Genomic DNA, 27,399 nt, shown 5'->3' with positions numbered 1-27,399 from the left:
GGAACTGGAAACGAAACATCTGCATTCTTAGCGTCACGTTATTTGTGTATCACGCCTAATCTAGCGGGTGATTGGTTCAGATTATGCCTCCACAACTCAATAAAGTATAAAACTTCTTAATGTTTTCACGACCAATACAAGCTTCGTATAGAGAGAAATACACATGAAAACTCAATCGAAACCAGCCCATCGATTGGCACCACTGATTCCAATGTTACGCCGAAATGTATACTTTTACAGGCATAAGAAATGAGATGAACGCATACGAATTAAGATCTACGACACAGCGTTCAAGGAGAAATAATCAACTGTCGTATTTAGCATCAATCAATGTCCGACATCGAAGGCTCTATTTTATTATCGATATAAAAACTACTCTGGTGATTCACAAGTGATAACAGTAAAATACAGCAATGAGAAAATTCACATCTACTTAACATTTAAGCATCTTTGTTAAAATTCAACAATTGAGATTTTGAAATAGTTGAACAAAATTCCCTCCACGCCTAATATTTCTCCTGCTGTAGCCCAGCTGCCACCACTTTGGGAGGTTTGTCCAACCCACCGATAACGGGCGGCAAATTTTTCCCGTTGGTTACGCCCTCCGAATCCTTCGCGACGGTACTGTTAGAGGTGTTGGTTCCCTGGCTGCTTTCAACCTTGATCGGCGTTACGTTGACCGTCCCCGAGTTCTGCTTGTAATACATAAAGCCGGCACCGATTGTACCCACGGTGCCAATTAGGATGGTGAGCCATTTTATTGTGGCGTTGATTTTCAAACCACTGGGAATAATTAACGCAAAAATGGAAGAAAAAATATGAATCGAAAAATTTGCGAAAATTTCGAATACATACAGAAATAGTTGATACTTTAATTGATTGGTCCAGGTTTTATTGAGTGAAATGCCTTCTTCAGCCCAAAACATCGGTAAAATCACCTTTGGAAGTTCGCCTAAAACTGCGTGACCACGAATGGGTTCCAACTCCAAGCTGAACTGCAAACGTTTGGCAGCAGACACCGGCGATCCGGAGAGCTGCAATTTTTTGCGTTGAACATATTCTGAATAAATTCAATAATTGTTAAACCAAAGTATCTACCAAATCAAAATGAATGAAAATATCGTGATTGTCTTCGTTGGGTTCCAACCCATCAACACCCTGCAGCAACGCCGGATCTCCATCGAGGAAATGCGGTTTCGAGCCAATAAGCGGGGCTCCTAAACAGGGCGCCAAGTCCATGGTTCCTTTCGGCGGACAATCATCGGGAGGATTTCGACAGAAACAATGATTTTCTGGCTCATTCTGAAATGTTAGATACTTCAATATCCAGCACTGATCTAAGCTTACGGTGGGAACCTTCAAATCGCCCAAGTCCAACTTGAAAAAGCTCATTGGCATTCCAGCATAGGACGATTTACCGGCATAGTAGGCTCCCAGGGATCGGCAGATGTCCGGTGACCACGCCCACAGCTTATCATGTTTCGTCAGAAATGGCGGAAAGATGGTCGAATCCGTACCGATGTATTGGTTGCATTCATCACCATCATACACATCCATCTCGGTCTCACCGTTGTAGCTTACCATACGTCCTGTGTCTCGTATGTTTTTGACTCCCCGATAGACTACGAAACGGCCAGCATCCGACCCGTTTCGCTGAAAATATACACAACTGAATCTCAATCCACTTTTCGGTATCCACTAACCTTACCAATCCGAACAAGGAAAACCTGTAGTGCGTATCATTCAACGGAGCCACTGCACCTTCCGATTCCATCCCCGAACAAAGTGCCTTGGCCGAAAATTCCGGACTGCTACAATCTATCGGAATACCGTCGAACAACAGGTCCATTACGCGCACAGTCATGAAAGCCGAAGTCAGTGGTTCGAAAATAATATCCGCGCCCTTCGAAACCAGCGGCATCATCGCTTCCCGATCCTGCTGCACAACTAGCAAAATTCCCAGCAGAAGTATATTGGGTACGGTAATCATCTCGTTTCCGGTGAGTGGGGCCGAAAGATCCGGCCGGAAAATCCAAGTGTTCCTCAGGTTGAAGGCAAGTGTATCCTCCTCGTCATCATCAACGGTGTCGTATTTTTCCTTCCATTCTCTAGAAAAGCGAGAACGGTTCTGATTGCAACTCACGAGAGTGCCCGATATGGACGGCAACAGTGATACTTACTCGAAGAAAAATGGTCCGACGTCTTTTACCCTTGGCTTACCACCTTTCATGATCTCGTCCGGATTCGAGATATTGAATATGTGCAGCTTGAAGTCAAGCGGGAAAGGTATTTTCACAAACATTTCACGAATTTGGCCACCCGGTTTTAGCATTATATTCTGCAAAGAGAAAGGAAACATATCGATTATAGTTGGGGGAAAAGAAATAACTACGTTTTGTTTATTTTTTATACAGTCGCTAATTTTTTTCTGAGTTTCCAGAGATGTGTAAAAGCTCGGTATATAATGCGTAAGTCCTCCACTGTTCTCAATCTATTAGGCGGCAGTACCAGCATACTGGTCAACCCAACTTAAAAACACATTGAAACCGCTTTACAAAAATTATCCAAGCCAGGAGGTGGATCTTCGCAATGAAAATTTCAATAATTTAATCCGCTCTCTCCCAGATTGTGCTAAGCCGTTCTGGAAGATCACAAAAGTCTTGAAAAACAAGCCTAAACCCATTCCACCACTGATTCCACTGCATCGCCCGACTGATTCAAACATTCTACTAAAACCCCCACAGAGAAGGCTGCTGGTCAACATTTTGTTAACTCTCATAACCTGTGACAACACATGATCAGCCCGCATGAGGCGGCTATTGGTGAAAGTTCGACCATCCTCCAAACGACCTCGAATGTTTTTCCCGAAGAATCGGAGATTTCAGCTGACGAACTGTTGACCTATATCAAATCATCCAAAAACATGAAGGCCCCAGATTTCGACAACCTCTTGAATCTGGAGCTCAAACATTTGAGTCCCAGTTTTTTCAATCATCTGGCATTGATCTTCAACCAATGTCTCCGACTTGGCTATTTCCAAAGTCAGCCAAAGTCATTCCCATCCGGAAACCCATCCAATCCCACGTCTCCTTCTAGTTACAGACCTATCAGCCTTCTTTCGGGGTTATCAAAGCTGTTTGAAGAAGCAATATACCAGCGCCTTTTGATATCTGCCGAAGGTTTTAGGTTTTAGGAAGGGTTGATCGACTATTCATCAGCTGATCCGAGTCACCAACATTCTAAGACGGAACAAGTCTGTCTCTAAAACATCACCCATGGCATTGTTGGACGTGGAAAAGGCGTTCGTTAATGTCTGGCATGATGGCTTGGTCTATAAGCTGCAACGATACGGTCTTCCAATTTTCCTCGTGAAAATCATTCAAAGCTATCTACTAGACAGGACATTCCGAGTCTCTCTCAACGGTTCCAACTCCGATGCTTTTTACATTAGCTCGGGTGTACCACAATGAAGTATTCTTGGACCCATTTTATTCAACCTATTTACTATCCCTGATGGAGGAATATTGTCGCTGTTCGCGGATGACACATCCATAGTATATAACGGAAGAGTTATCGGACCTCTCACTGCCAAACTCCAGAGAGGCTTGAATGTCCTGTCTGAGTACTTTAGCAGCTCGAAGATCCGTATCAATGCAGCGAAAACCCAGGTCATCATTTTCCCTCATTCTTGGTCTCCCAGACTTGTTCTGTCTGAGAATAACTCAATACGATTGAATGACTCATTGGTGGAATGGACTAAAGAGGCAGTGTACCTTGGCCTCACACTAGACAACAAGCTTCTTTTCAGGGAGCATATTGATAAAACGAGCACTAAATGCAATATCCTAATTAGCTCATTGCATCCACTAATACATAGGAGATCCACCTTATCCTTGAAAAATAAGCTTGCTGTCTATAAACATCTTATCTTGCCTGTCATCGAGTACGGTATGCCTGTTTGGGAGAGTTGTGCTAACAGCCACCATCTCAAACTGCAGAGGATCCAAAACAAGATCCTTAGGATGATTTTGAATAGTCCACCTCGGACTCGAAACTCTGAGGTCCACCGCCTGGCTGGTGTACCGACCCTGGAGGAACGGAGAACGGTAGTTCTAGAGAGGTTCAGAGTTGCTTGTCTGCGATCCGCCCATTTGATTGTACGCGATCTTGTTCACTAGGTTAGGTTACCAAATTCTTTCAATAAGGTAGGTTGTCAAATTTTCCAATTAGTTAGGTTATCAAATTCATCTAATCCTTTACTTGCCTTCAAAGTATAATTTTGTACAACCATTTGAAAACAACAAACTTTGAATATTATAATACTGTGAATTCCAAAGATGAAGAGCCATTTAGACTAAATCGATTGATATGTATAACCAAATTTATAGAACATTTAATAATGTAAATAAAAGTTATTTTACTACTACTACTGTTCTCAATCACGACGATTCTGTCATTCACCTGTAACGGTCAACAGTAGTCAAAGTAATAAAGTTTTCTCCTACAACCGAATGTCAGTTTTTTTTTCAAAGCTAAAATTCGGAGCTAAGTAAAACCATTATTTTTCAGTAACAGTTAGTGCGAGACCAGGAAAGGGGGAGGCCACCTATAAGTCCCAACTGCCATTTCGGAAATTGTTTCGGTTGGTTTGGCCGCTTGTACCGGCAGTTTTCTCTGCCCCTTGCGTGTCCCGCTGTTTGCCTATCCGTCGTTTGGCATCTTCAGACTGAAGCTTCCGCTGGCCGACGCTTTCGCTGGCATTTTTTGACGTAGGACTACGTCTAACCGGAAGATATAGGAGGTGAAATGGAAATCTAGGCACTGAACAAGTAGGAAAAAATGCAAGATTTGGAACGCTTATAACTCGAGCATTTCTCAATAGATCGCAAAGGTTTTTGCATCAATTGATAGGAAATATATCTACGCATCTATCATAACGAATAACATTTCATTTTTCTTGAGATAAATAATTTAATAATTGTGAAATATCAAGCATTGTCAAAATGCACTATGTGCCCATTAATGATTGGTCCATTTTGTGCTCCTCAAATCGTACCGACCAAAACGGGCAACCACGGCAACAGCGAAATAGAATGAAGCACGATTGGAAAGGAAAAAGAAAAAAATGAACGAAACATTGGTCGCAGTCTCACACATGCGTAATTCTCGAGCCAGCCAGTCAGCTTAAAAATCCCCGCTCCGCTGCCGTAACGATCATTCTTTGTGTGGACACCGACTGGACAACATCGTTGCTGGACGGGCTGGACGGCGAGGGATCGAGTGCCTTTCTCAAGGCAAGAGGGCGGAGGTGGTAGCGCTGGAGTAAAGTAGAGTAGAGTTTTCAAAGGGCCTTTCTCAAGGCTAGAGACGAATGAACTTCAAAAGTTTAAAGTCTGTATTATACAATACCTTCCTTCCTTCCGTAACGATCATTCTCATTCAAACCGTATACCACATCGGTTCGCATCACAACACATCAACAAACCAACCCAAGCAGCCATGTCTGGACATGGTAAAGGAGGAAAAGTGAAGGGAAAGGCAAAATCCCGCTCGAACCGTGTTGATCTGGACTTCCCCGCAAGGGTAGCTAGGCCGAGCGCGTTAGTACCAGTGCACCAGTCCACCTAGCCGGCGTTATATAGTTTCGGCCGCCGAAGTGATCGAGTTAGCTGGCAAAGCTGCTCGCGACGATAAGAAAACCCGCATTCGGAACAGAACACATTCGGTTCGGTGGACATCAAGACAACAACAGGCAGTTGCAGCGAGTGGCGAGTGGAAAACGCAATCGCAAAACGGCAGCCGGTAGCAGAAGAAAAAAATTTGTTCTTTTTACAATCTGCTTTGGTGGCAAATCCAGAACAAGGCGACATCGAGGGCGTTCGAAATGGGTTTTTTCAAAAACACGAGTACTAAGTTTTCTAAATTGGAACCATTCCATAAAACAAGGCGCTTTTCAGGGCCATTAAACCTTCCAAAAAAGAGTTTAGGAAATACAGTTCAATGCTTTCTAAAACAATATCCAAAATAATAATAAAACAAAAATTGATTTTTTCATAATTTGTTTGCCAGGATATGATGAGTATGTGAATTTGGCAGTTGTTTTGAGCTTATTGATTTTCACCAATTCTTAAATTGCTTCTAGATTGAAAGTACAGTAATTTACACTTATCTCGACATTTAGCTAATTAGACGGACCTGTAATGCGACATATTTAGTTGGACATTTTTGTAAACATAGAGTTCGGGGTCCAAATTATGACCCCACATTGAAAGTCGACACTGTACCACTGTCATCGCAAATGTTCAATTACAGGTTAAAATTACCTCCAATCCGATACTGAGTGGTGGTAATGCGACGTGCCATTGAATGTAATTTACTGTAAAATATGTCACAAGCTGGATGGGAAGAAATTTTCCAACAGTGAAAGCTGTGACGAGTGGCAAATGCAATCGCTAAACAGAAAGGTTTAGCCGAACAAGATGGGTATATCGAGTGATAACAAAACAATAAACTCTTTAGATTGAAGATAATTTTGTGATCCTGAAAAGGACCCTTTTTAGCCTGTATGTGAATCCAACGAGCGAACAAATCGTAATGAATGTATTTTTTTGCCATCGCTCCCTTTTAACGCTCATTCGTTCGTCTCGTTGGACTCGCCCCTCTGGCTGAGTCTGCCGATTTGTCTCTATCCTGTGAGTGTGTACCGCTAGAGTATAAAACACGCGGACCCCAAAAAAATATTTTATTTTCTTTCAATCCGTAAACCCGTGTGGTTGTACGGCATCGGCATCGTGGACGTAACAAAGGAGGACAAGTTAAGGGAAAGGCAAAGTCTCACTCGAACCGTGCAGGTCTCCAGTTCCCTGTTGGTCGCATTCACTGATTGCTCCGCAAGGGTAACTAGGCCGAACGGATTGGTGCCGGAGCACCAGTATACCTAACAGCGATTATAGAGTTTCGGCCGTCTGAGTGCTCGAGTTGGCTTGCAAAGCTGCTCACGACAATCAGAAAACCCGCATTAAGAACAGAGCAGCTTCGGTTCGGCGCTCATCAAGGCAACAATTAGTTTCAGTGAGTGGCAAAGTGTTTCTCCGGCACGTCACATTAAATGTAATTTACTGAACAACATGTCACAAGCTGGATGGGAAGAAATTTTGCAACTGTGAAAGCTGTGGCGAGTGGCAAACGCAATAGCTAAACAGGAAGGTTTAACCGAACAAGATGGGAATATCGAGTGATAACAAAAACACAACACCAAAGGTTCTTTTCAGAACCATCAACATATTCATAAAGAGTAAACAGTAAACTAATCCATTTTTCAGGTAGATAGGTAGGTATTCACGTAGGAGAAGAAAATAAAACAATGTATTTAAAATATATATTTAACAAAAGCTGTCCCCTTTGTATAGTCCTACGTCACTCCGGTTATGTCCCCGACATTACCCACCCGTCTTTTTACCCTTCAACACGTAGGGGAAGTCCGAGCAAGACGTCCATGTTAAGCAAAACAGGATGAAACATGTATTTTTACTACATATTTCAACGTTTCTACACATCCACAACGTAGCCACGTCTGTTTTCTTTGTAATGACATGAGCAAGAACAATTACGAATAGGCTAACCAACAGCAAAACGAGAATCCTTAACGCATTCATATTACACATTTCTAAAATAAGCGAAATAAAATGCCCAGAAGCGTGTCCAAAATGCACCACAACAACGGGTCGAAATGTCAAGCGACATCGAAGCGTTTATTTTGGATAATTCTTCATTCCTTGCTTATACCGTTCTGAATCATATTTCGGACACTTTGTTCTAATATCTTGAAATGCTTAACGCACTGATGATATAACTATCAAATTAATATCAAAATTGCTTCTTTAGAGTAATCCCTTGGCTTCACTATCATTTCACATGAGAACTTCATTTGAACTATAACATAATCGACAGAAATCTTACAACACTACTCATTATCGTTTGTGTTTGCGTGAGCACGTAGTTTGCGTTTCCTTAGCGTGAGCACGTAGAATTTACCCGTTCATAAATATTAAAATTTCTCCCGTGTTTCATCAGTTCTCATCATCGTTAACAGTTTACTGTGATTGCTTGGTAAGTGTTTAGCAGTTGACTATAAAATATAATTAAGTGCAATGTAATTTTCGTCCAAAAAAGTACAAAATAAAGTGTCCGAAATTTGAATTCAATCTGTCCGAAATTTGATTTATTGTCCGAAGTTTGATTCTTATTCGCTTCATTTGAAAAGTATTTTATTTGATGATTTTTTTTATGTTTTCAATCAAATAGGTACCAAAGTAGAAAGCTTAAAAGTATATTGAACCAATTTATTAAAAATATCAACCAAATAATACCTGTGCATAATCTGATCTGTTTTCTGCCTCATATGCCTTAAGCGTCCGAAATATGATTCAGAACGGTACCTACCGCTTCCATTATGTTTCTACCAGCTAGAATCATCAAATGACCTCGAATTTTCGAAGCAGTTTTGTTGTCGAACCGAAAACGCCGAGGAATTTCGAATCCAATATTCGTGTATACAATCGTATTAATATGTGCTGCTGTTCATAAAAATGATGCTACGTGCCGCTGTTCACAAATGGGCTGCCAGACTTTCGGCCGTTATATTTATGAGTTTTTATTCCGTTTCTAAGGTTTGTATTATTCTTAATAATGGATGGGTTTTAGTAGTAAGAAACATTGTAATGATTGATTGTGTTCGTTCTATGTTTTATTACATAATACTAGAAAAGATATGTGAAAAAGATGTTATGCTTTTCAGAAACCATCTAGGCATGAACCAATTGCAAAAAATAACTGACTAACTCTTTATAAATCCACATACTGGAGCGATGTGCCCCATTATGACATGGATTGAAAAATTGCATTTTAATATAAAATGTGATTTTTAACATTTTTTCATGCAAACTCAATCTACTCAATCTGGACACTCTAAAATGGTTATCCATGAAGCAAAGAATTGTCTATTTAACTATGGTGTTCATTTTTAAAGTAGTTAACGGTTTGCTGCCTCGATATTTGTGTGATCGAGTTGAAAGAGGAAGTGATTTCCATATATATAACACTAGAAACGCGAATGAATTAAGAACACCTAATTTCTTGTCATGTGCTTCACAAAATTCGTTGTACTTCAAAGGAATAAATGTTTTCAACTCAATGCCAAGACATATTAAATTCGCAACAACACTTACAGAATTTAAGAGGCACTGTATTTCACACGTGAAAGCTGTCTTTAATTAACAGCCGAACGATTTTTTTTTTAATTTTATGATGAAGATTTTTATTGACGAAGTTGTGCATTTTTTGTAGTTTATTTTAATATTTTCAATTAACCTGGCGAAGTTTTTTAACGGATTATATTATGTAGACTATTTAATTTTTTTAAATTATCTTTTTTTTTAATTTGTATTGATCTCTATTATGTCTGTCATGATCTGGTGATGATGGACTATTTTTATTTTTATTTTGTTGTTTTTATAGTTGTATTAGTTGAAACAATAAAGTTTGAGCGTCGCGCGCGTGGCACAGATATAAAGGATATTAAATTGAAAGATTTTTAAGTGCCGGTCTAGGAATTTTTCTCGATTTCTCTGAATGAGGATATTCATAGTCAATCCAAAACAAGGCTGGCGGTAGGACTTGTGCTCTGGTGGACCACTTGGCTGCAAGGGCCTCGTCGGGACCGTATCGGCTCTGTGGCGGACATGGCTGAGTATTGGCATGTCTTTTGACATTGCAATTTTTTTGAACTTATATCTGTGAATAAAATCAGTGCGTTTTTTTGGGTTTGCTATACTGATTTCAATGTTGAGAAAAAATAAATAAATTATCTTTTAGATAACTCGTCTTGCTCAAACCTCTGTAGGGGAAGGAGGCGGGACTATCATCATCATCATCATCATAGCTCTGGTAATATTTGAGAATGTGTTGAAGTTTACAAAATTTCAATAATTTGTTTAATGCTTCAAAAGACTTATGACAGAAGCGATCAAAGTTACATGAAATCATGCATTTTTTTTTATATATCATTATTTTATGGAGATAGACGTGGTTTTTTGTGCAACAATATATTTAATTGTACTTATAATTAAAAAAGGACGTTATAAGCGCTGAAAAATCCTGCCGATTACTGCGTTCTACATGATTTTTCATGGTGGGGCGTCTTACCGACACGGCGCGTCTTATCCAAAGTTCCCCTACAAGGACCTTGAAGGGTTGTGTCCCATTTACCCGAATGCGACATTTACCCGAATGGAATGTTTACCCGAATGGAGAAGGAAAAATTCCGACAAATCAGTTCATGAGTTTTGTCGAATCTGCTGTTAGGAAGTTACGAAGTAAACTGAGAAATTGTAAAGAGGAAATTCGAAAAAGATGTTGAAGACTTCGCTGTATTTTTAGAAATTAGTGTAGGCACAATTGACATGCTGTCTTCTTTCCTTTCCGTATTGCTCTTTAAGACCAAGAGATCATTCAGAAATGAGCATGGGTTATGAAATATTCCGAAAATTAAACAGGTAACTTTAACATAATTTTTTTTAATGAAAATGTGAAAAGAATAGATAAGAAAAAATGGTACTCACGTATTTGCCGCCGCAGCGCAATTTTTATCATGAGTTTATTAGTTCGTGATGAAATTGTAAACCTGTGATCCACCGATTGCCCGGTTTGTTTGAAAGATAGGAGACGATCCTTTAGTTAGGTCCGACCGAGCGTTAGCGAGCGTCGGACGGCAAACGTTTACCTGGTGCATTACATTTGCCCGGTTAATTATGCATGTCATGCATATTGATTGCCTGGTTGCAAACGTGATGCACCAGATAAACGTATGACGTCCGACGCTCGTAAACGGGCTGCGTCATCCATAAAAATGGATGGACTTAATAATACGTTATAAAACTGCATTTTTTCATTATTTTGAAAAGGATTTTATTCAATGCCAGTATTTCTCGAATTGTAAATGAAAGTATGATACAAATATGATCTTTATATAACACTGATCAGAATTAAATATACAAATACAAATACAAATATTGTAAAATTTGGGTATTATTTGAATATATCCTTCTTTTGGGTAAGTGTCGCTTTCGGGTAGATGTTACATTCGGGTAATTGTTACAGTAGGGTAACTGTCGCATTCGAGTAAATGTTACATTCGGGTAAATGTTACATTCGGGTAATTGTTGCATTCGGGTAAATGTCGCATTCGGGTAAGTGTCAATTCGGGTAGATGTTACATTCGAGTAGCTGTCGCTTTCGGGTATCTGTTACATTCGGGTGAGTGTAATTCGGGTGAATGTCTTTCGGGTAACTGTCATTCGGGTGAATAGGTTTCGGGTAAATTTGACACAATCCCTTGAAGAGAAGGGGGCTTCCCTTACTGCCAACCGCTGGGGCGACCGTTTTTTTTACTCTGCTGTCGGCGGTTACACGTACCTTTCCCCTGCCACCCCACTGCCATTGGGTGGTGCTTTTGGAGGAGTTCTCAAGTAGAATCGATGAGTGATTTGGAATTTTTCTAAATAATCAGGAGTTAGGAAGATTAGGACGCCTAAATAGGATAGATTACAAACTTTTCCTCAACCTATCCTAAATTGATACTGATTTTATTGACATTTACTAGTGATTTTTCTCAAGTGATTTTTTGCAAGTGACTTAAACTAGTGTTTTTCAGCAAGTGAATTATTTGTTGAAGTGATTTCCTCTCAAAGTGGTATCGGTTTTGGATAGTTTAGCTGCGTTGACATTGTCCCCCACTGTCCACCGCCGCTTTTGTCCCCCACTGTTGTCGTCCCCCGACGTCCAACGTACATAGTATAAGAAAATTAATCTTTTTTCCACCTGGCTGTACAGCGGTATAGCCAACCTTAATCATGGCTTCCAGAAGTTCCCGCTCTGAAGGGCCAACAAATATAATTAATGGTTTTCGCATCACTCGTACTTCACCCAGATGGCCTGATCCTTTTGGTGGTAATTTGCAAATTTTATTGTTGAGAGCCACTGAAGGCCATATACTTCCACCCAACCCGTTTACAGTTTCCAAATCGATCCAAGGTGTGATCGGTGAAGAATTTAAAGATACCAAGCCGCAACGTGACGACAAGAATCGTCTACACTATGCTTTACATATACGAGATGAGCAACTCGTTCAGTTACTTTTGGGTACAAAGTCGCAATTGTGTTGTGTCATGCCGGGATGTTTTGTTTATGACCGAAGCTGAGCATCTTTCTAAACTCTCTGACCAAAAAGTAATTGGTGTCAGAAGAATTTTAAGATTCGATCCAGTCAAGAAGGATATACCAGTCGGCTGACTGGGGAGGCTTCCAATCCACAATCAACAGCTTACTTTCTGAACATTAAAGCTGCTCTGTGGATGAATTTACTCAGCCCATTCTTTTAGCTGCTGAACATAACATCTACCGTACAAATGGGAACCCCGGCCGAAAGGCTGTCCCATGGTGGAACAATGAAGTTGCACAGACCATCAAAATGAGAAGAAAATCTCTTCGTATCCTCAGACGCCTTCCTGATGGAAGCGCTAGCAAAAGGCTTGTCCTAATAAACTTCCAAACGGCTAGAGCTATAGCCAGGAAGGTAATAACAGAAACCAAACAGAACAGCTGGATGGAATTCCTTGATTGCTTCAACCCTAATGCTTCTACCAGTGGAGCAAGGTCAAAGCACTTAGTGGCAAAAAACAACATCAAAGTGCTATTCCCTCGAGATTAATGGCACCTTCATCGAAGATCCAGCCATCATAGCCGATCACCTAGCAGACCACTTTGCCAAAATTTCAGCCACTTCCAACTACGCTAACGATTTTAAGGCTATTAAGGCGGAGGCGGAACTCAAAATGTTTCCCCCTGCTTTGGGACAACACCATAAATACAACGAAAAGTTCTCCATGGACGACTTGTTATGGGCTATAAAGAGATCCAAAGGCAAATCAGCTGGCCCAGATGACATCGAATATCCGATGATCAAGCATGTACCCCTTCATGCAAAAATGATAGCCATTCAGATCTACCACGAGTGCTGGACTAACGGTTATTTCCCAGATGCATGGAAAGCGGGCTTGGTAATACCAATCTCAAAAGTAAAGGAGAGTAAACGGGTCGCGATTAACTTCCGTCCCATAAGCCTCCTCAGTTGCTTAGGGAAAGTCTTCGAGAGTATGATCAATCGAAGACTTAGGACGGATCTTGAAGAACGCCAACCCTTAGACCCCAGACAACATGCGTACCACAGGGAAAAATATACCGGCACCTGCTTCTGTCAGCTTGATCAGTTCTTCCAAGAATCCACCCTAAAGGGTCACCACAGCGAAATTGCTTCACTCGACTTAGCCAAAGCATATGACACCACATGGCGTCACAATATTATTGACCAACTCCACCAATGGGGTTTCGAAGGCTACCTCTTCAATATTGTTCGCTGTTTCCTCAACAACCGAAGCTATCAATTCTGCTTCGGAGGAGCACTATCGGATAACAGGAGATTATCCCACAAAATATCGAGGTACTGGCCTATGCAGACGATCTTCTGCTGATGGCCCTACATTCTTTTTCAGAAATGGCACGAAGAAGACTGCAGGATGGAATCTCAGATGTTAGTAACTGGGCAAATTACTTTGGGTTTAAGTTCTCGGCAAGGGCTTAGAACATGTTTAATCAATGGCAGGACTATTAAAAGTGTCAGCTCAGCCCCAAGGATTCTCTAGTTGATAGAAAACTTTCCTTCAGACAACATCTCAAAAAGACGAATGCTAGTATAAAGAGCCGCCTGCGACTGGTGAAGGCTTTAAGTGGCCGATGCCAATTAAGTTCTCGTAAAACCATCTACAATATTGGTAAAAGCATTATCTTCCCTAAGATTCTACACGGCATCGAACTCTTCAGTCGTGCCTCCTGGGTTCATTTGAAATACATAAGGCCTGCCTACCATAGCGTTATTAGACATGCATCAGGAGCTTTTTGGACCAGCCCAATAAACGCTCTGCTTGTGGAGGTCGGCGAAATTCTTTTCGAGCACTTCCTCACAAATAACCTAGCCACCAAAGCCATCCGGACTTCTGAGAAATATTCGGATCTTCTATTCATCTATACCAGAGCCAACATTTGGGTGCAAGATTTTTGCCGAGTCACCCTCCCCACTATTGCCCCACTGAGCAGAGTTGATCAACGCCCATGGCACGCATATCCGCCAAAGATTGACTGGTCAATCAAAAATACTGTTAGTGCTGGAGGAGCCAGGAGCATAGTTACGGTCGTTTTGATTAATCACCTTCACAACAAGTATCACACCCATCACAGAATCTCCACTGACGGGTCCTTTGATGGCAACCTAACAGGGTTTGGAGTTTTTTTTCTGATAACACGGAGTTAAAATTCCAACTGCCTTCCATATGTTCGATCTACTCCGTCGAAATTGCCGCTCCCCTTGTCGCGACATCACTCTGTAATAACGACAAAAAATAGTGATCTTTTCTGATTCCTTTAGGGCATTAGTGCACTACAAAGTGGTGAAAGTAAGCACCCTTGGATGCAAAGCATTGAGGACAGAATTACAGGGATGGACATTGCTTTCTACTGGGTGCCAAAGCACTGCTGAATCCAAGGTAATGAACAGGCTGATCGTCTCGCCAAGGAGGGAAGGTTCTCCGAACTATGGAACCACGGATTGTTCTCGATCCAAAGCCATACAGAGTACGCCTTACTTCGCCAAACCTTAAAAAGTTTCAACCAATGCTATTGTAAAACAGCACCATATGGATGAAAACATTGTGTTCCGGCCGGACCTAGCTTCGTGGAAAGGATTCCATTGTTTGTATTATTTTCAAATTTATATTACCCCAATTGATTTTTGTTTCAAATATCAGTTATTCAGCTTAGGAAATAAAAAAGTAAACAGTACAAAAACAAATTAATGAAGCGATGCTCGCGGATAATATATCTTAATATTTCTTCCTTCTTCTGTAGGAGCACTGCGACCATTAGTTTGATCTATTGTAGTGTATCTTAATATTGTGTCTATCCTCCATTACTGCCATGAGTCGTTTGTGCATAATTTCGACCAAATTATGCAACATTTGTACTACATTGTTTGCATACCCGTCCAAAAATCGTTGAGATTTCTCCGCGACACCAATGGAATTTTCCATCCAGTACTAGGCCCATAGCCTAAGTATCAAATAAATATGCTTAATATCATAGTTCGGAAATATCTTATGTTTCTACCTTTCTTAGGATACTGAATACAAAGCTCGACAAACAAACAACACAATGTTATGGCAATATTTCAACAAAATCTAATGAATCAGTCATGTTTACTTTTAATTTTCCGACAGCGAATCGACAGAGCTTCAGACGAAATTTCCTATCGTGTAAAGATGCGTGAATAAGCACTGTAACAAGTTATTACACACAAACGGGTGAACCTTTTTTTGTCGTGTAATCAGAGCACGCTTTGTTTACATGTCAAAAATCGAAATACAAGTCATCTAGTCGCAGTCATAAAGTTGTTTTCGAAATGTCGCGAATTGATTTGGAAAGTAAAAAGAAAATTCAACACAATTGGTGCACCGAAAAGGGTGTTACATACCACAGAATAACAAAATAAATCAAAATGTGTCCATAAAGTGTTAATCGAATGGTCGCATAGTTCGGTAATGAGTGTTCTCTCGAGGATCTCAGCAGAAGTGGACGAAAACCCGGACCAAGTAATCCCGAATTGGACTGAACAGTTGTAAATTATATTCAGAAGCATAAGTCTTCATCTATTCGTGATTTGGCCAAAAAGTTCAAAACCAATGTTGGGATGATTCAGCGGATTAAACAGAAACATGGTCTAAAGTCCTATAAAAAGCAAAAAGAGGCCAAACAAACACCGGAGCAGCAAGATCGCGCTAAAACACGAGCTCGGAAACTATATGAGCGTATTTTGAACAATCCCAACCAGTGCATTCTCATGGATGACGAAACATACGTCAAAGAAGATTCCAGAACGCTGCCGGGACCTCAATTGTATACCAAATCGATTGTAGAAAGTGCACCGGATACGACTGATGCGATGAAAAAATTGGGCCTAAAAGTGCTCGTTTGGCAACCCATTTTTACGAGTGGCATACGATCGTCAACTATTTTCACAAAAGGGAATATAAATGCTCAAATCTATGTAGAATAATGCTTGAAGAAGCGATTGCATCCGATGCCAATTTTTGACCGGATTTGGCATCGGCACATCATGCTAGATCCACTCTAATCCACATGTTTTAGCACTCTACTCTACTCTAACTGTCCCCAACTGTCAGTTGCCAATTGAACATTACTGGGCAATTGTCAAGGCCAAGTCCAAGAAGGAAGGTCATCAAATATGTCAGGGCTCAAGAAGAATTGGTCTGCAGCGTCCAGAAAGTTCTGCACTACTGTGCAGAATTTAATGAGTGGAGTTAAATCTAAGTTTCGATCATTTTTTTTAGAAATCAACAATAAGCTCGATTTTTTCATTTCATTGCTACGTAAACTTAATATTATTTGATGAAATTCACTTTTGTAAACACTTTCTGAACGTTTTCAGTTTTATTTTGATGTTTGGAAGTTTAAGACTAGTTTTAGATACACTCCCTATGTAGGGATAGTCAAATAATTTACTTTATTGTTAATATTCGATTAATTTTTACTAGTAGCAAAAGTTACCAGTTGTTTACTTTTTTATGTCAAATACTGTACCTTATCATATGTTGCTCTTCAAGGGGTTCCTTTTGTGTCTTTGACTTTGGAAAAATATTATAACCTAGAACAACAGTTAGTTAGGCTAAAATCTACTTCGAAAAATGGTAATTGTAGCGGTATTGACGTAGGACTACGTCTTTCATTTCTATACCGGGGTGTAAAATCAAAGTTTCGAAAACGAAAGCGTTACGCCGGAGACCGAGATTTTGAGCGTTTATAGCTCCTAAACAACTGAACGAAATGGTATGATAAACACTTCATTCGAAAGATAAAATGTCTACGCGTTATATACTTGTTACTTTTTGATCCAAAAACTTGTTTCAATTGTCTTAAAATTGCTTTCAAAACAGGCTATTGAAATCACCAATCGGTATATAAGCGAGCGGCGCTCGGAAATCCACTCAGTTCTAATTGAACAGCGATTGGAGCATGTTGTCGCTGTTGCGGTGAAGCTCTTTATTTATCATGAAAGCGCGGATGAACGGTGTCACCAAGAGCCTGTTTGTGCACCCTAGGCCAGAAAGGAATCTATCAGGAGGAGAGTGATGTCACAAACGGTTCCCTGGGAAGACATCGCTACACACACATACACGCGCGGCTATTAACAGGTGGTTATCGAGTTGGCATTAACCACTGGTGGGCTTCCAGTATCGAGGAAAATGTGGAAATATCTAATCGTTACTGAAAATAATCTGCCAGTTCCTTTGGGAATTTTCAAAATATATTCATGTGAAAGAGTTTAATTGAATGTTTTCTATCCATGTAACACTGTGACCAAATACATTTGGTTTTGTGGTTTTTCAATCAATCGCAATTAACAGGATAGCTTCAGAAGATTATTCTTCCCCATCAGTAGGATATATCCGTATCCAATATTGTATGCGCCCGCAATCGATTATTGCTCAGTCGCCGAAAGTTCCGAGCTCAGAGAGTTCATTCCCCTCTAGTTTGCCTTCCAAATTGCCATCGTAAACCACACCTTCTCTCGATTCAATCACACACAAAAAGCATACTTAAGCGATGTTCTGGTGGTGAGACACATTCATATTTCGTGAGGACATCGACAAGACAACATCGTTGCCTAACGTGCTGGAGGAGGTGGACGGCGAAGGATCGACACATACACGCGCAGAACTCTTTCCGTTAGGATGCCATTCAGCATCGAGAAAGCTCCGGAAAGATCTAATCATTGCTGGAAAATAATCTGCCAGTTCCTTTGGGAATTTTCAAAATATATTCATGTGAAAGAGTTTAATTGAATGTTTTCTATCCATGTAACACTGTGACCAAATATTTTTCAATCAAGTACTATTAAAAGGTGGTTATCGAGTTAGTATTAACCACTGGTGGGCTTCCAGTATCGAGGAAAATGTGGAAATATCTAATCGTTGCTGGAAAATAATCTGCCAGTTCCCCTTGGAATTGAAAATTACATTCGAGCGAAAGAGTTTATTTTAATGTTTTCTATCCATATAATATCCATATATTACATTTGGGTTTGTGATTTGTCAATCAAGTACAGTTAGCAGGTTAGCTTCTGAAGATTATTCTTCAGAACAAGGTTTTTCGTATCCTATATTGGATGCATAAAACCTTGTGCCTCCAACGTAACGCTCTCGTTTTCGAAGTCCCCCAAATATTCATTTATTCATTCATTCAGAACGGATTTAGATTTAACTTCGAACAAATGATCTCTAAATCAACGATAGTCCTACGTCACCCTTGCGGTTATACCATAGATATAACCCACTTCCTGTTTTCATTTTATCACCTCTTCCCCTACTAGACCATTGTCGATTATGTAGCGGCTTGCCGTTTACTGGAGCCAATAGATCGAATTTGGAGACAGGTTTTAAAAAAAAAATTTCGCAACCTAACATCACATTTAACCCAGATGCAGTCCAAGAGTCCATTTTTTCAATTTTTCAAGCATTCAAACACATAATTCTAAAATATTAGAAAGAATGTTCAACTAGAATTATGTTGTTGCTAGACACGCAATACTTCGTTCTCTTTGCAGCCAGAGCGAACCAAGTCCATGCTAGCCATCAACATAATATCATTACACAACACATTAGTATTTTGTAACGGCTCTTTTCGTGAATGGTATTTATATTGGCTCACTTTTGCTGTTTCTGACAAAATAATATCTTAATAAATGAAAATAAATTGATTGGAGAATGCATTAGGCTTCGTTGTTCGTTGTGGTTGAGCACAATTTTTAAAAATGCAGGTCTGCGCTTCTACACTTCATGGCAGCCCTTAGGCTGTGTTGCTTACCAGATCCCAACGACATCTGATTCCAGAAGCTGTCCGAATCAGAAAAATATGTTAAAGATTCGGATCTGCCTTCTTGGAGAAAACGATCACTATCGTCCGATGATATATTGTGGGTTTATGGTTCGCTTTGGTTAAATGCAGTTTGGTTTTTTTTCTACAGTCTGCAACACAGAATTTTTCTTTTGGACCTGTTGTCAATTTTCCAATTGATATGTTCATTTTACAGTCGATAGATTATTATTTTCTGCATCCAACGGTGTAAGTAACTCAATTTTGGACAAATGGCGCTTGTTTCGTTTTGGAAGAACCTCGATCTTATTATTATTATGATTCTTATGCAATTCTTATACATTTGGATGTTTCAGTCCCACTCCCAAATCAATATGTTTTGAGTACATTAGGACCTCAACTCATTTTCCACTAGCAAATATTAGATGGTTTTGTAAATAGTTCTAGTAGATATTACTAACGCATATGGTATTTTTTTAAAGTTTCTTTGATAATATAGCATCTTAGTACCTAAAAATATCTGCGTAAATATAATTATTTGACTATGTGAGAAAATGAAGGCGATAAATGAATATTTCGACATTTGCTTCCCTGGAAACGAGCTAGGAGTAACTGATGCAACAGTTAGATGATGATGATGATGATGGTCCTGCCTCCTTCCCCTACAGAGGTTTGAGCAAGACGAGATGATTTATTTTTTCTCAACATTGGAATCAGTTTAGCAAACATAAAAAACGAACTGATTTTTTATTTACAAAAAATTACAATGTCAAAAGATAAGCCAATACTCAGTCATGTTCGCCACAGAGCTCGTCGGGACCGTATCGGCCCTTGCAGCCAAGTGGTCCTTCAAAGCACAAGTCCAACCGCCAGCCTTGTTTTGGATTGACTATGAATACCCTCATTCAGAGAAACCGAGAAAATTTCCTTTACGAAAAATTCCTAGATCGGCACTTAAAAAACTTTCAATTTAATATCCTTTACATCTGTGTCGCGCGCACGACGCTCAAACTTTTGTAGACTATATAAATTTTTTTTTAACTAATACAACTAAATATAAGAACGACAAAATAAAAATAAAAATAATCCATCATCACCAAGATCATGACAGATAGAGACAAATTTAAAAAAAGATAGTTTAAAAAATTTAAATAATCTACATAATATAATCCGTTCAAAAAAAACTTCGTCAGATTCATTGAAAATATTGAAAACAAACTGCAAAAGAATTGTCCACATTAAATTATCCGTTGGTATAAAACTTCGTCAGTAAAGATCTTCGTCATAAAAATAAACAAAAACTCGTTCGGCTGTTAATGAAACACAGCTTTTACATGTGAAATACAGTGCATCCTCAATTATGTAAGTGTTGTTGCGCATTTAATCTGTCTTGGCATCGAGTTCAACACATTTATTCCTTTGAAGTACAACGAATTTTGTGAACATGCCAAGAAATTGGGTGTTCTTAATTCATTCGCGTTTCTAGTGTTATAACTATGAAAGTCACTTCCTCTTTCAACTCGATCACACAAATATCGAGGCAGCAAACCGTTAATTAGTTGTGCTCCCTTGGCCGAGTGGTTAGCGTCATAACTAACATGCCGGGTGTTCGGGTTCGATTCCCGTTCTGGTCGGGGTAATTTTTCGTCAAAAGAAATTTCCTCCGACTTGCACTGTGATCACGCGTATTCTAGAGCTTGCCACTCAGAATGTATTCAAGGCGTGTTATTTGGCATAGAAATCTCAACTAAGTACTAATAAAAATGACGCAAGTAATACTACGTTGAGACGGCGAAATTCCTCTAGGAACGTTAGTGCCATTGAAGAAGAAGAAGAAACCGTTAATTACTTTAAAAATGAACACCATAGTTAAATAAACAATTCTTTGCTTCACGGATAACCATTGCAGAATGTCCAACATTAAAGATGAGGAAGTGAATCTGTTACATTTTAGTATCAACCGCATTGTTTTGTTTTGCAAGCGCTGTAATCTCAATATTTGTGTGTCATTGGCTAAAAATAAAATGGAAGAGCAAAAGTCTAAATGAGGAGAGATGATTGATTTGTATAGCTGTATTTTGCTGCAAATAGTTAATTCGTTTTTCAATCGACATAAGATTCCATTGGCAATTTTCTTGATGACATTGTCAATGTGAGTGTTGAACTTGAGTTTGTCATCAATAATCACGCCAAGATATTTAACGTCCCGAACTCGTTCAATAGAGTCTCATTATCAATAACGATGGAGACGTTTTCATTTAAACGATTTCGCGAGATTACCATATATTTAGTTTTACTTATGTTCAATTTCAATTGCTTATACTTCAACCATCTACTTAAAGAATGTAAATCTACATTCAAATGTAAAACGACCTGATCTAAATCATTAGCTGCAATGAATAACACGGTGACCGGAATAAATCGCCACAGTAAACAACTGCAACAGAAACAACCGCTTAGAAAAAGTGTAGTAGGCTAGAAATATTTGGCGCGGGAAAAACATCATGTGCCTCACATTTCTATTATAAATTTATTCTCTTGTTCTCGTTTTTCGAAATTTATTCTGAGGACAATGTAATGGGGACGAAGTCCCCATTTGGCGAGGATAAGGAATCGAGGCGGCCCATGCCGCCAAGATGACGCAATCCGAGTCCACCGCCGACCCGCCGTCGGAAGCGGCGGTGTCTCGCACGCAAACCTGGGATCCACTGATTGCCCGGTTAGTTTGAAACATAGGATACGATCCTTTAGCAATGTCCGACCGAGCTCTAGCGAGCGTCGGACGGTATACGTCTGCCCGGGGCGTTACGTTTGCCTGGGGCGATACGTTTGCCCGGTTAATTCTTGTTTTGAAATACAATACCGCGCCACAATATTTATAGCCTACTACACATTTTATAAGCGGTGGTTTCTGTTGCAGTCGTTTTCTGTGGCGATTTATTCCGGGAACCGAATAACACAGTATCATCTGCAAAATGATTGATATCACAAAATGGTAAAACTCTTCGCTGTCATTCATATACATAGGGCCTGATTCTCGAATACACTTCACGGTGGAAACGAAATAAACGGCACGCCATTGAACTACGTTTTACGAGTTAGTGAAGTGTCGAAGATAATGATGAGTTTTCAGGCAGAATGAGCACTTTTCAAATAAAAAATCATTAATGAAAATTAACCTCTTCGTATGAAACTGGTATTCAATGTGAGTGGAAAACTTTGTTTTCTTCGTGTGATATAATAATCTCATACAAAAATTTAATCTGAAGATAATTTGATTTTATTATGATAAATTTAGTGGGAAACTAATCACCCTTCCAGATGACGACACCGTACTGTTGTCATCGCGAATGCGTTTCATACCGTTTCCACCGTGAAGTGTATTCGTAGTGTATTCGAGAATCAGGCCCATAATAAATTAAAGGGGCCCTAATACACTTCCCTGAGGTACTCCAAGATTATTCCCTTGGGGATTGGAAATTGAATCATTAAAAATAGTCCGTTAAGTTCTGTCATTTAAATAGCTTTCAAACCATTTATATGCAGTACTCGTGAATCCAAAGCACTTAATCGTGTTCAACAACAAGGGCCTAGAAATTGTTTCGAAAGCGCGTTTTAGGTCCAAGAAAACAGCAATGATATTCTCTTTGCACTCTAGCTTCTCTTTCCATTTTGCTAATACCAAGTTCAATGCGGTTTCACAGGAATGACCTTCCCGATATCCCGATTGTTCTGGTATTAGCAAAGCATTGCAATTTAAATATTCCAGCAGCTGGCCTTTAACGACTACTTCTAATATTTTCTCTAGCGTGTGCAACATATTGATGGGACGAAACTCTTCGGCTTTAATCGTTCCAGCAACCTTTTGAATTGGAACTATTAAAGATTCCTTCCACACCTTAGGCACATGCCCAGTTAATAAAGATTTATTAATAAGGTCCAGCAAGATGTGATCGATGACATGAAAGCAATCTTGAATAACTCTAGCATTGACATTATCCACTCCAGCCGTTTTTCCTAAAGAAAAGCAAATAAATCTAAGTTCGTTTAATGTGAAAATGAAAATTTTCAAATCTACAACTACTATTAACCGGCTGTTTTATTTCATCAGGTTCATCAACCAATTCAATGGACTGATTGATCAATGAAACACTATCGACAAAATAATCGTTAAACTTAGATGCTATAGCCTGTTCAGACTATTCAAGTGTGCCATTAAAAGTTATGGACCGCGGTTTGCTATTACTAGGTTTTAATAAAGATTTCAAAAGATTTTTTTTTCCATAACTCCTTGCTGTTGCTTTGATGCAGATCAATCTTTCTCTGAATATATTCACAACGAGTTTTCTTAATCGATTGTGAATATCTATTGCGCGCGTTTGTGTACATATTCCAATGATTTCCATCATTTGTTCTACAAAATTTCTTGTACCATCTGTCTCTCTCACGTTTAAGGCGTAAAAGATTCAAATTGTACCAGCTGTTCGAGTTTTTCATAGGAACAAATTTTTGCGTAACAAGCCGATTTGTACACGTTTTCAAGGTATAGTTAGAACAGCCGCTGATTCATCTAAATTACCGACCTCGAATGGAAAATCCAGGCTTCTCACTACGAGATTCGAAACAGCGTGTTTCGAATGTTTCCTCCAGCACTTTAATTTCACAACATCTTCGTTTACCACGAGATTATCTACAATATTGATAATTAAAGTCTCATGATCGGTTATTTTCAAATTGGTATCCGTGACTGTGTAAATAGTATCAAAATTGGGATAAACATGATCAATTAAAGTTTTACTGTGCCTGGAAATGCGCGTAAATTCATGTACCGTTTGTTTCAAATTGAAGAAATCGGATACACGCTTCAAATGGTTCGAATTGTAGTCATCACGCCAACTAATATTGAAATCACCAGCTAATATATTCAATTTGCTAGAGTCAAGGAACATTTCAAGCCAGTTTTCTAAAATGTCAACAAAACGCAAGTCGCTTGAGCTGGGACTATTTGCTTGCCAAACAAGAGAGAAGAGTTTTTTTTGGGGAAAAAACGATTAACTACGACAATAACAAACGCAAGATAGCATGGATAGCGTAATTTCAGCAGGCGGAAAATAATTCCACACAGTTGAAAACTCGTCGAATGGGAAACTCTTCCCCATTCATCGTGTTTACCATGAATAACGGGATGGCATCGAAACCGATGAAAAAAGTTGTAGACAGTGATGCAAAATTCATCTATTGAAATACATTTTTTTAATGAATGCTCAAATTCAATCAAACGTTTTGATTAATTGTTAACCATCAGGGGTATTTTGCGTCATCTGAAAAATTGTTTATATGAAAATTGTTGAATGGAATAAGAGAAATCTCATATTAATGAAAATTTATATGAACAAACCAATCTCTACTGAAGGTCATCTTTGAGTCTTTGGGGATTCAAAAACTCTCACGAATATTTACACGTTAGAGTCTTTAGAATATCATGCATGTTTCTAGTTTCTAGGCACTCAAATCGGTTAACCTGCATCGTAAACAATACTGCAATTTTCTGAAATGATCGAAGGGTGGTTTTGTTCCGTTGTGTAATAAAGTCGTTTTGCTGTTGATACAAGAGTTATTCCAGATATATCTGAATTATTAATTCGTGTGATAAAATTTGTGATTATGAGTGCCTATGATTTTCAAAATTCTCGAAGGTGATGAAAACGACTTACCTTCTTCAGCATGTATTTTAAAAGCGATGGAAAGATCCCCATACTGAATATTACTCCACCAAGAAGGGTACAGCCACATATTATAGCTATTTTTTTGTAATTTAAATTTTCGAGCTTTATATTCATCTTCATTTTGTTAAACACAATATAGTTGTTTCAGAAATTTACGACTGGAGACTTTTATGTCAATTATATCGAACTCGAAAGAACGTTTTGTTCGATACTGGGTATATTCACGATAGTTATATTATGCTTTTTTTTTCAATTTTGCAAACTGTCGACCACTTTCCCTTCTAACCAGATGATGAAAATGTTATCCACTTTCTCCAACTAGAACCGTAACCGGGACCGGTGTTTTGGCACGTTTCACCAAAACGACTTGCGGACGCGAACTATTCCCCAAGTGTTCCGCTCGTCATCCATCAACCGATCGAATCGAAGAAACAATTGACATTGAAATCTCGTCGCCGCTATTAGCCCCTAGCCACACCGTCGATCGAAACACACCAGGTGCCAGTCATCGATGGCAGACGCATTTTCCCAAGCTCATTTCCTTCCAAATCACCCCGCCGAGGAAGGGGGAACATCTGCTCAAAAATGCACTTTCATGGAAAACACTCACATTTCCACGTAATCCACAAGTGTAGCCGGCAAGAGGAGCCATCGCATACCGCTGCCGACTTGTTGGTGGGTGGAGACTGCATTCACCCACTCACACGCCAATAATTAGCTGTAATTAAGTCGGCCACCGTATCATAGATTGCTCGGGGCCACTCGTCAATCAAACCTTAGCGTTACGGAACCGTCGATGGAACCAACTGGTGACCTATCGAGTGGGATCGAACGTTGAGAATAGCCTCAGTAATGCAATAAAGATATTTTCCCACGGTTGTCAAAAGAATTGCTCCCTTTACGAGAAAGTGCTAGGTATTGTTTGTGGTTGCAAACTTTCGCGCTGACAGAGGTATATGGCAAAAACTTTTGTTGTTTTGTTGTCACTCAAATCGTGGTGGAGGCTTTGGAAGGATTCTTCTACCACGTACCACGCATAGAACATTCCACTTAAAATTCATTCTAGGCGTGTTATTTATAGAAAGTTCAACTGGGTACTAAGACGTGAATCACGCAAGTGATACAACGTTGAGACGGCGGAGTTCATCTACACCCACCAAACTAGCGGTGACAGAAAACATATCATCTTTGGCAGAATGAAATGAAATCATAAATCTGCTTTATTTTTAAGGGATAGCTATGGTAGCGTTTACGGTGAAATAATGTTCGTTTGCAGACTATGTTTCATATCTCACACATTTACACTGTGGGCCATGAAAACATCGTTGAAGTAATGATTTTCAGAAATAATGATTTTCTATGAAATTGCAGCCAAACGTTAAAGGTTCAACGTTCATAGAGATATCATTAGACCTGATTTTCTTCTTCTTCTTCAATGGCACTAACGTTCCTAGAGGAACTTCGCCGTCTCAGCGTAGTATTACTTGCGTCATTTTTTAGTAGAACTTAGTTGAGATTTCTATGCCAAATAACACGCCTTGAATGCATTCTGAATGTCAAGCTCTAGAATACGCGTGATCACAGTGCAAGTCGGAGGAAATTTCTTTGACGAAAAATTCCCCCGACCAGAACGGGAGTCGAACCCGAACACCCGGCATGTTAGTTATGACGCTAACCACTCGGCCACGGGAGCACAAGACCTGATTTTACAAAATCAATAAAAACAAATATGGCTTCTTCAGCATAATTGAATGAATAGAATTAAAACGGTAATGATGATGTTTATCGCATATTTGTGCACATTTTTTAACATGTTAGAATCCATGTTAGAATGTGGCTCCGGATGCTACCACGTTAACTCTCCAATCCGTATAAAGTTCAGCTAACAAACCACTTTTTTAATTTTAAGTGCTAAAAAGTAAAATTTACGGATTTCTGGACAATAAAAAAATCCTCAACTTTCAAGAAAAAAACATAAAAACATATAGCGCCCTTGGTCCCGATCAACCAATCAATAATTACGGAAGCAACATCATTTTTTATGATGCGTAGTATTTTTCCAAAGAAGACTGGCTCATTGGCTCCAATTTGATATTTTTGATTCAAATTTGATTCAAAAATGTACACAAAAATATCATTAAATCCGTTACTTCCCTTTCTTCTGTTTATTCAATTATGCAGAAGAAGACAAAGAGTCATCATGTATCATTTTTAAACACAAGTCTAAATAGTTAATATAAGCCTAAGTCAAATAAATCTATGACTAAAGAATTATACAGGGTTTTCCATTTCGGGCTTCCGAAAGTATACAGCCCTGCGCTGACAACCGTTTGACATAGCTGTCAACCAAAGCGTCATATCGTTAGTTGAATGTCTGCCATTTTACAATATGGATCGTTTTAGCATCGCACAACGTGTTAATTTTGTTAAATTATACTATAAAAATGATGAAAACCCGGCAAATGTTTTTCGAGCATTACGGACGGATTTTGGTCGTCATGGACGGCCTACAGAGCACACAATCGCTAATGTAGTGCGTAAATTCGAACAAACTGGATCCGTAGCGGATATTGTGAAACCTGTGCATCATCGTAATGTGCGTTCGGCCGAAAATATT

At 39.3% G+C, this 27,399-nt stretch overlaps 1 protein-coding gene across 1 annotated transcript; it reads right to left on the bottom strand.

Moving 5' to 3' along the window:
- Nucleotides 1–326: 326 nt before the first annotated feature.
- On the bottom strand, nucleotides 327–25,205 carry LOC129776070 (sensory neuron membrane protein 1). Its single transcript, XM_055781454.1, has 7 exons — nucleotides 24,771–25,205; nucleotides 2,181–2,338; nucleotides 1,709–2,108; nucleotides 1,357–1,653; nucleotides 1,099–1,302; nucleotides 856–1,034; nucleotides 327–783 (listed from the first exon to the last, which is right to left on the bottom strand). The coding sequence occupies exons 1-7, from the start codon at nucleotides 24,900–24,902 to the stop codon at nucleotides 507–509; spliced, it is 1,647 nt and encodes a 548-aa protein (XP_055637429.1). The 5' UTR covers nucleotides 24,903–25,205; the 3' UTR covers nucleotides 327–506.
- Between the last annotated feature and the right edge of the window lie 2,194 nt (nucleotides 25,206–27,399).

The sequence above is a fragment of the Toxorhynchites rutilus genome, chromosome 3 (genome assembly GCF_029784135.1).
Source record: "Toxorhynchites rutilus septentrionalis strain SRP chromosome 3, ASM2978413v1, whole genome shotgun sequence".
In the NCBI taxonomy this organism is placed as follows: Eukaryota; Metazoa; Arthropoda; class Insecta; order Diptera; family Culicidae; genus Toxorhynchites; species Toxorhynchites rutilus.
This window is presented reverse-complemented; position numbering and strand designations above follow the sequence as displayed.

Coding starts and splice junctions, on each gene's coding strand:
- LOC129776070 (XM_055781454.1), bottom strand. CDS start 24,902: ATGAAGATGAATATAAAGCTCGAAAATTTAAATTACAAAAAAATAGCT. Junction 1,303..1,356: donor TGGACTTGGGCGATTTGAAG/GTTCCCACCGTA, acceptor CTAACATTTCAG/AATGAGCCAGAAAATCATTG. Junction 1,035..1,098: donor TTTTCATTCATTTTGATTTG/GTAGATACTTTG, acceptor AAAAAATTGCAG/CTCTCCGGATCGCCGGTGTC.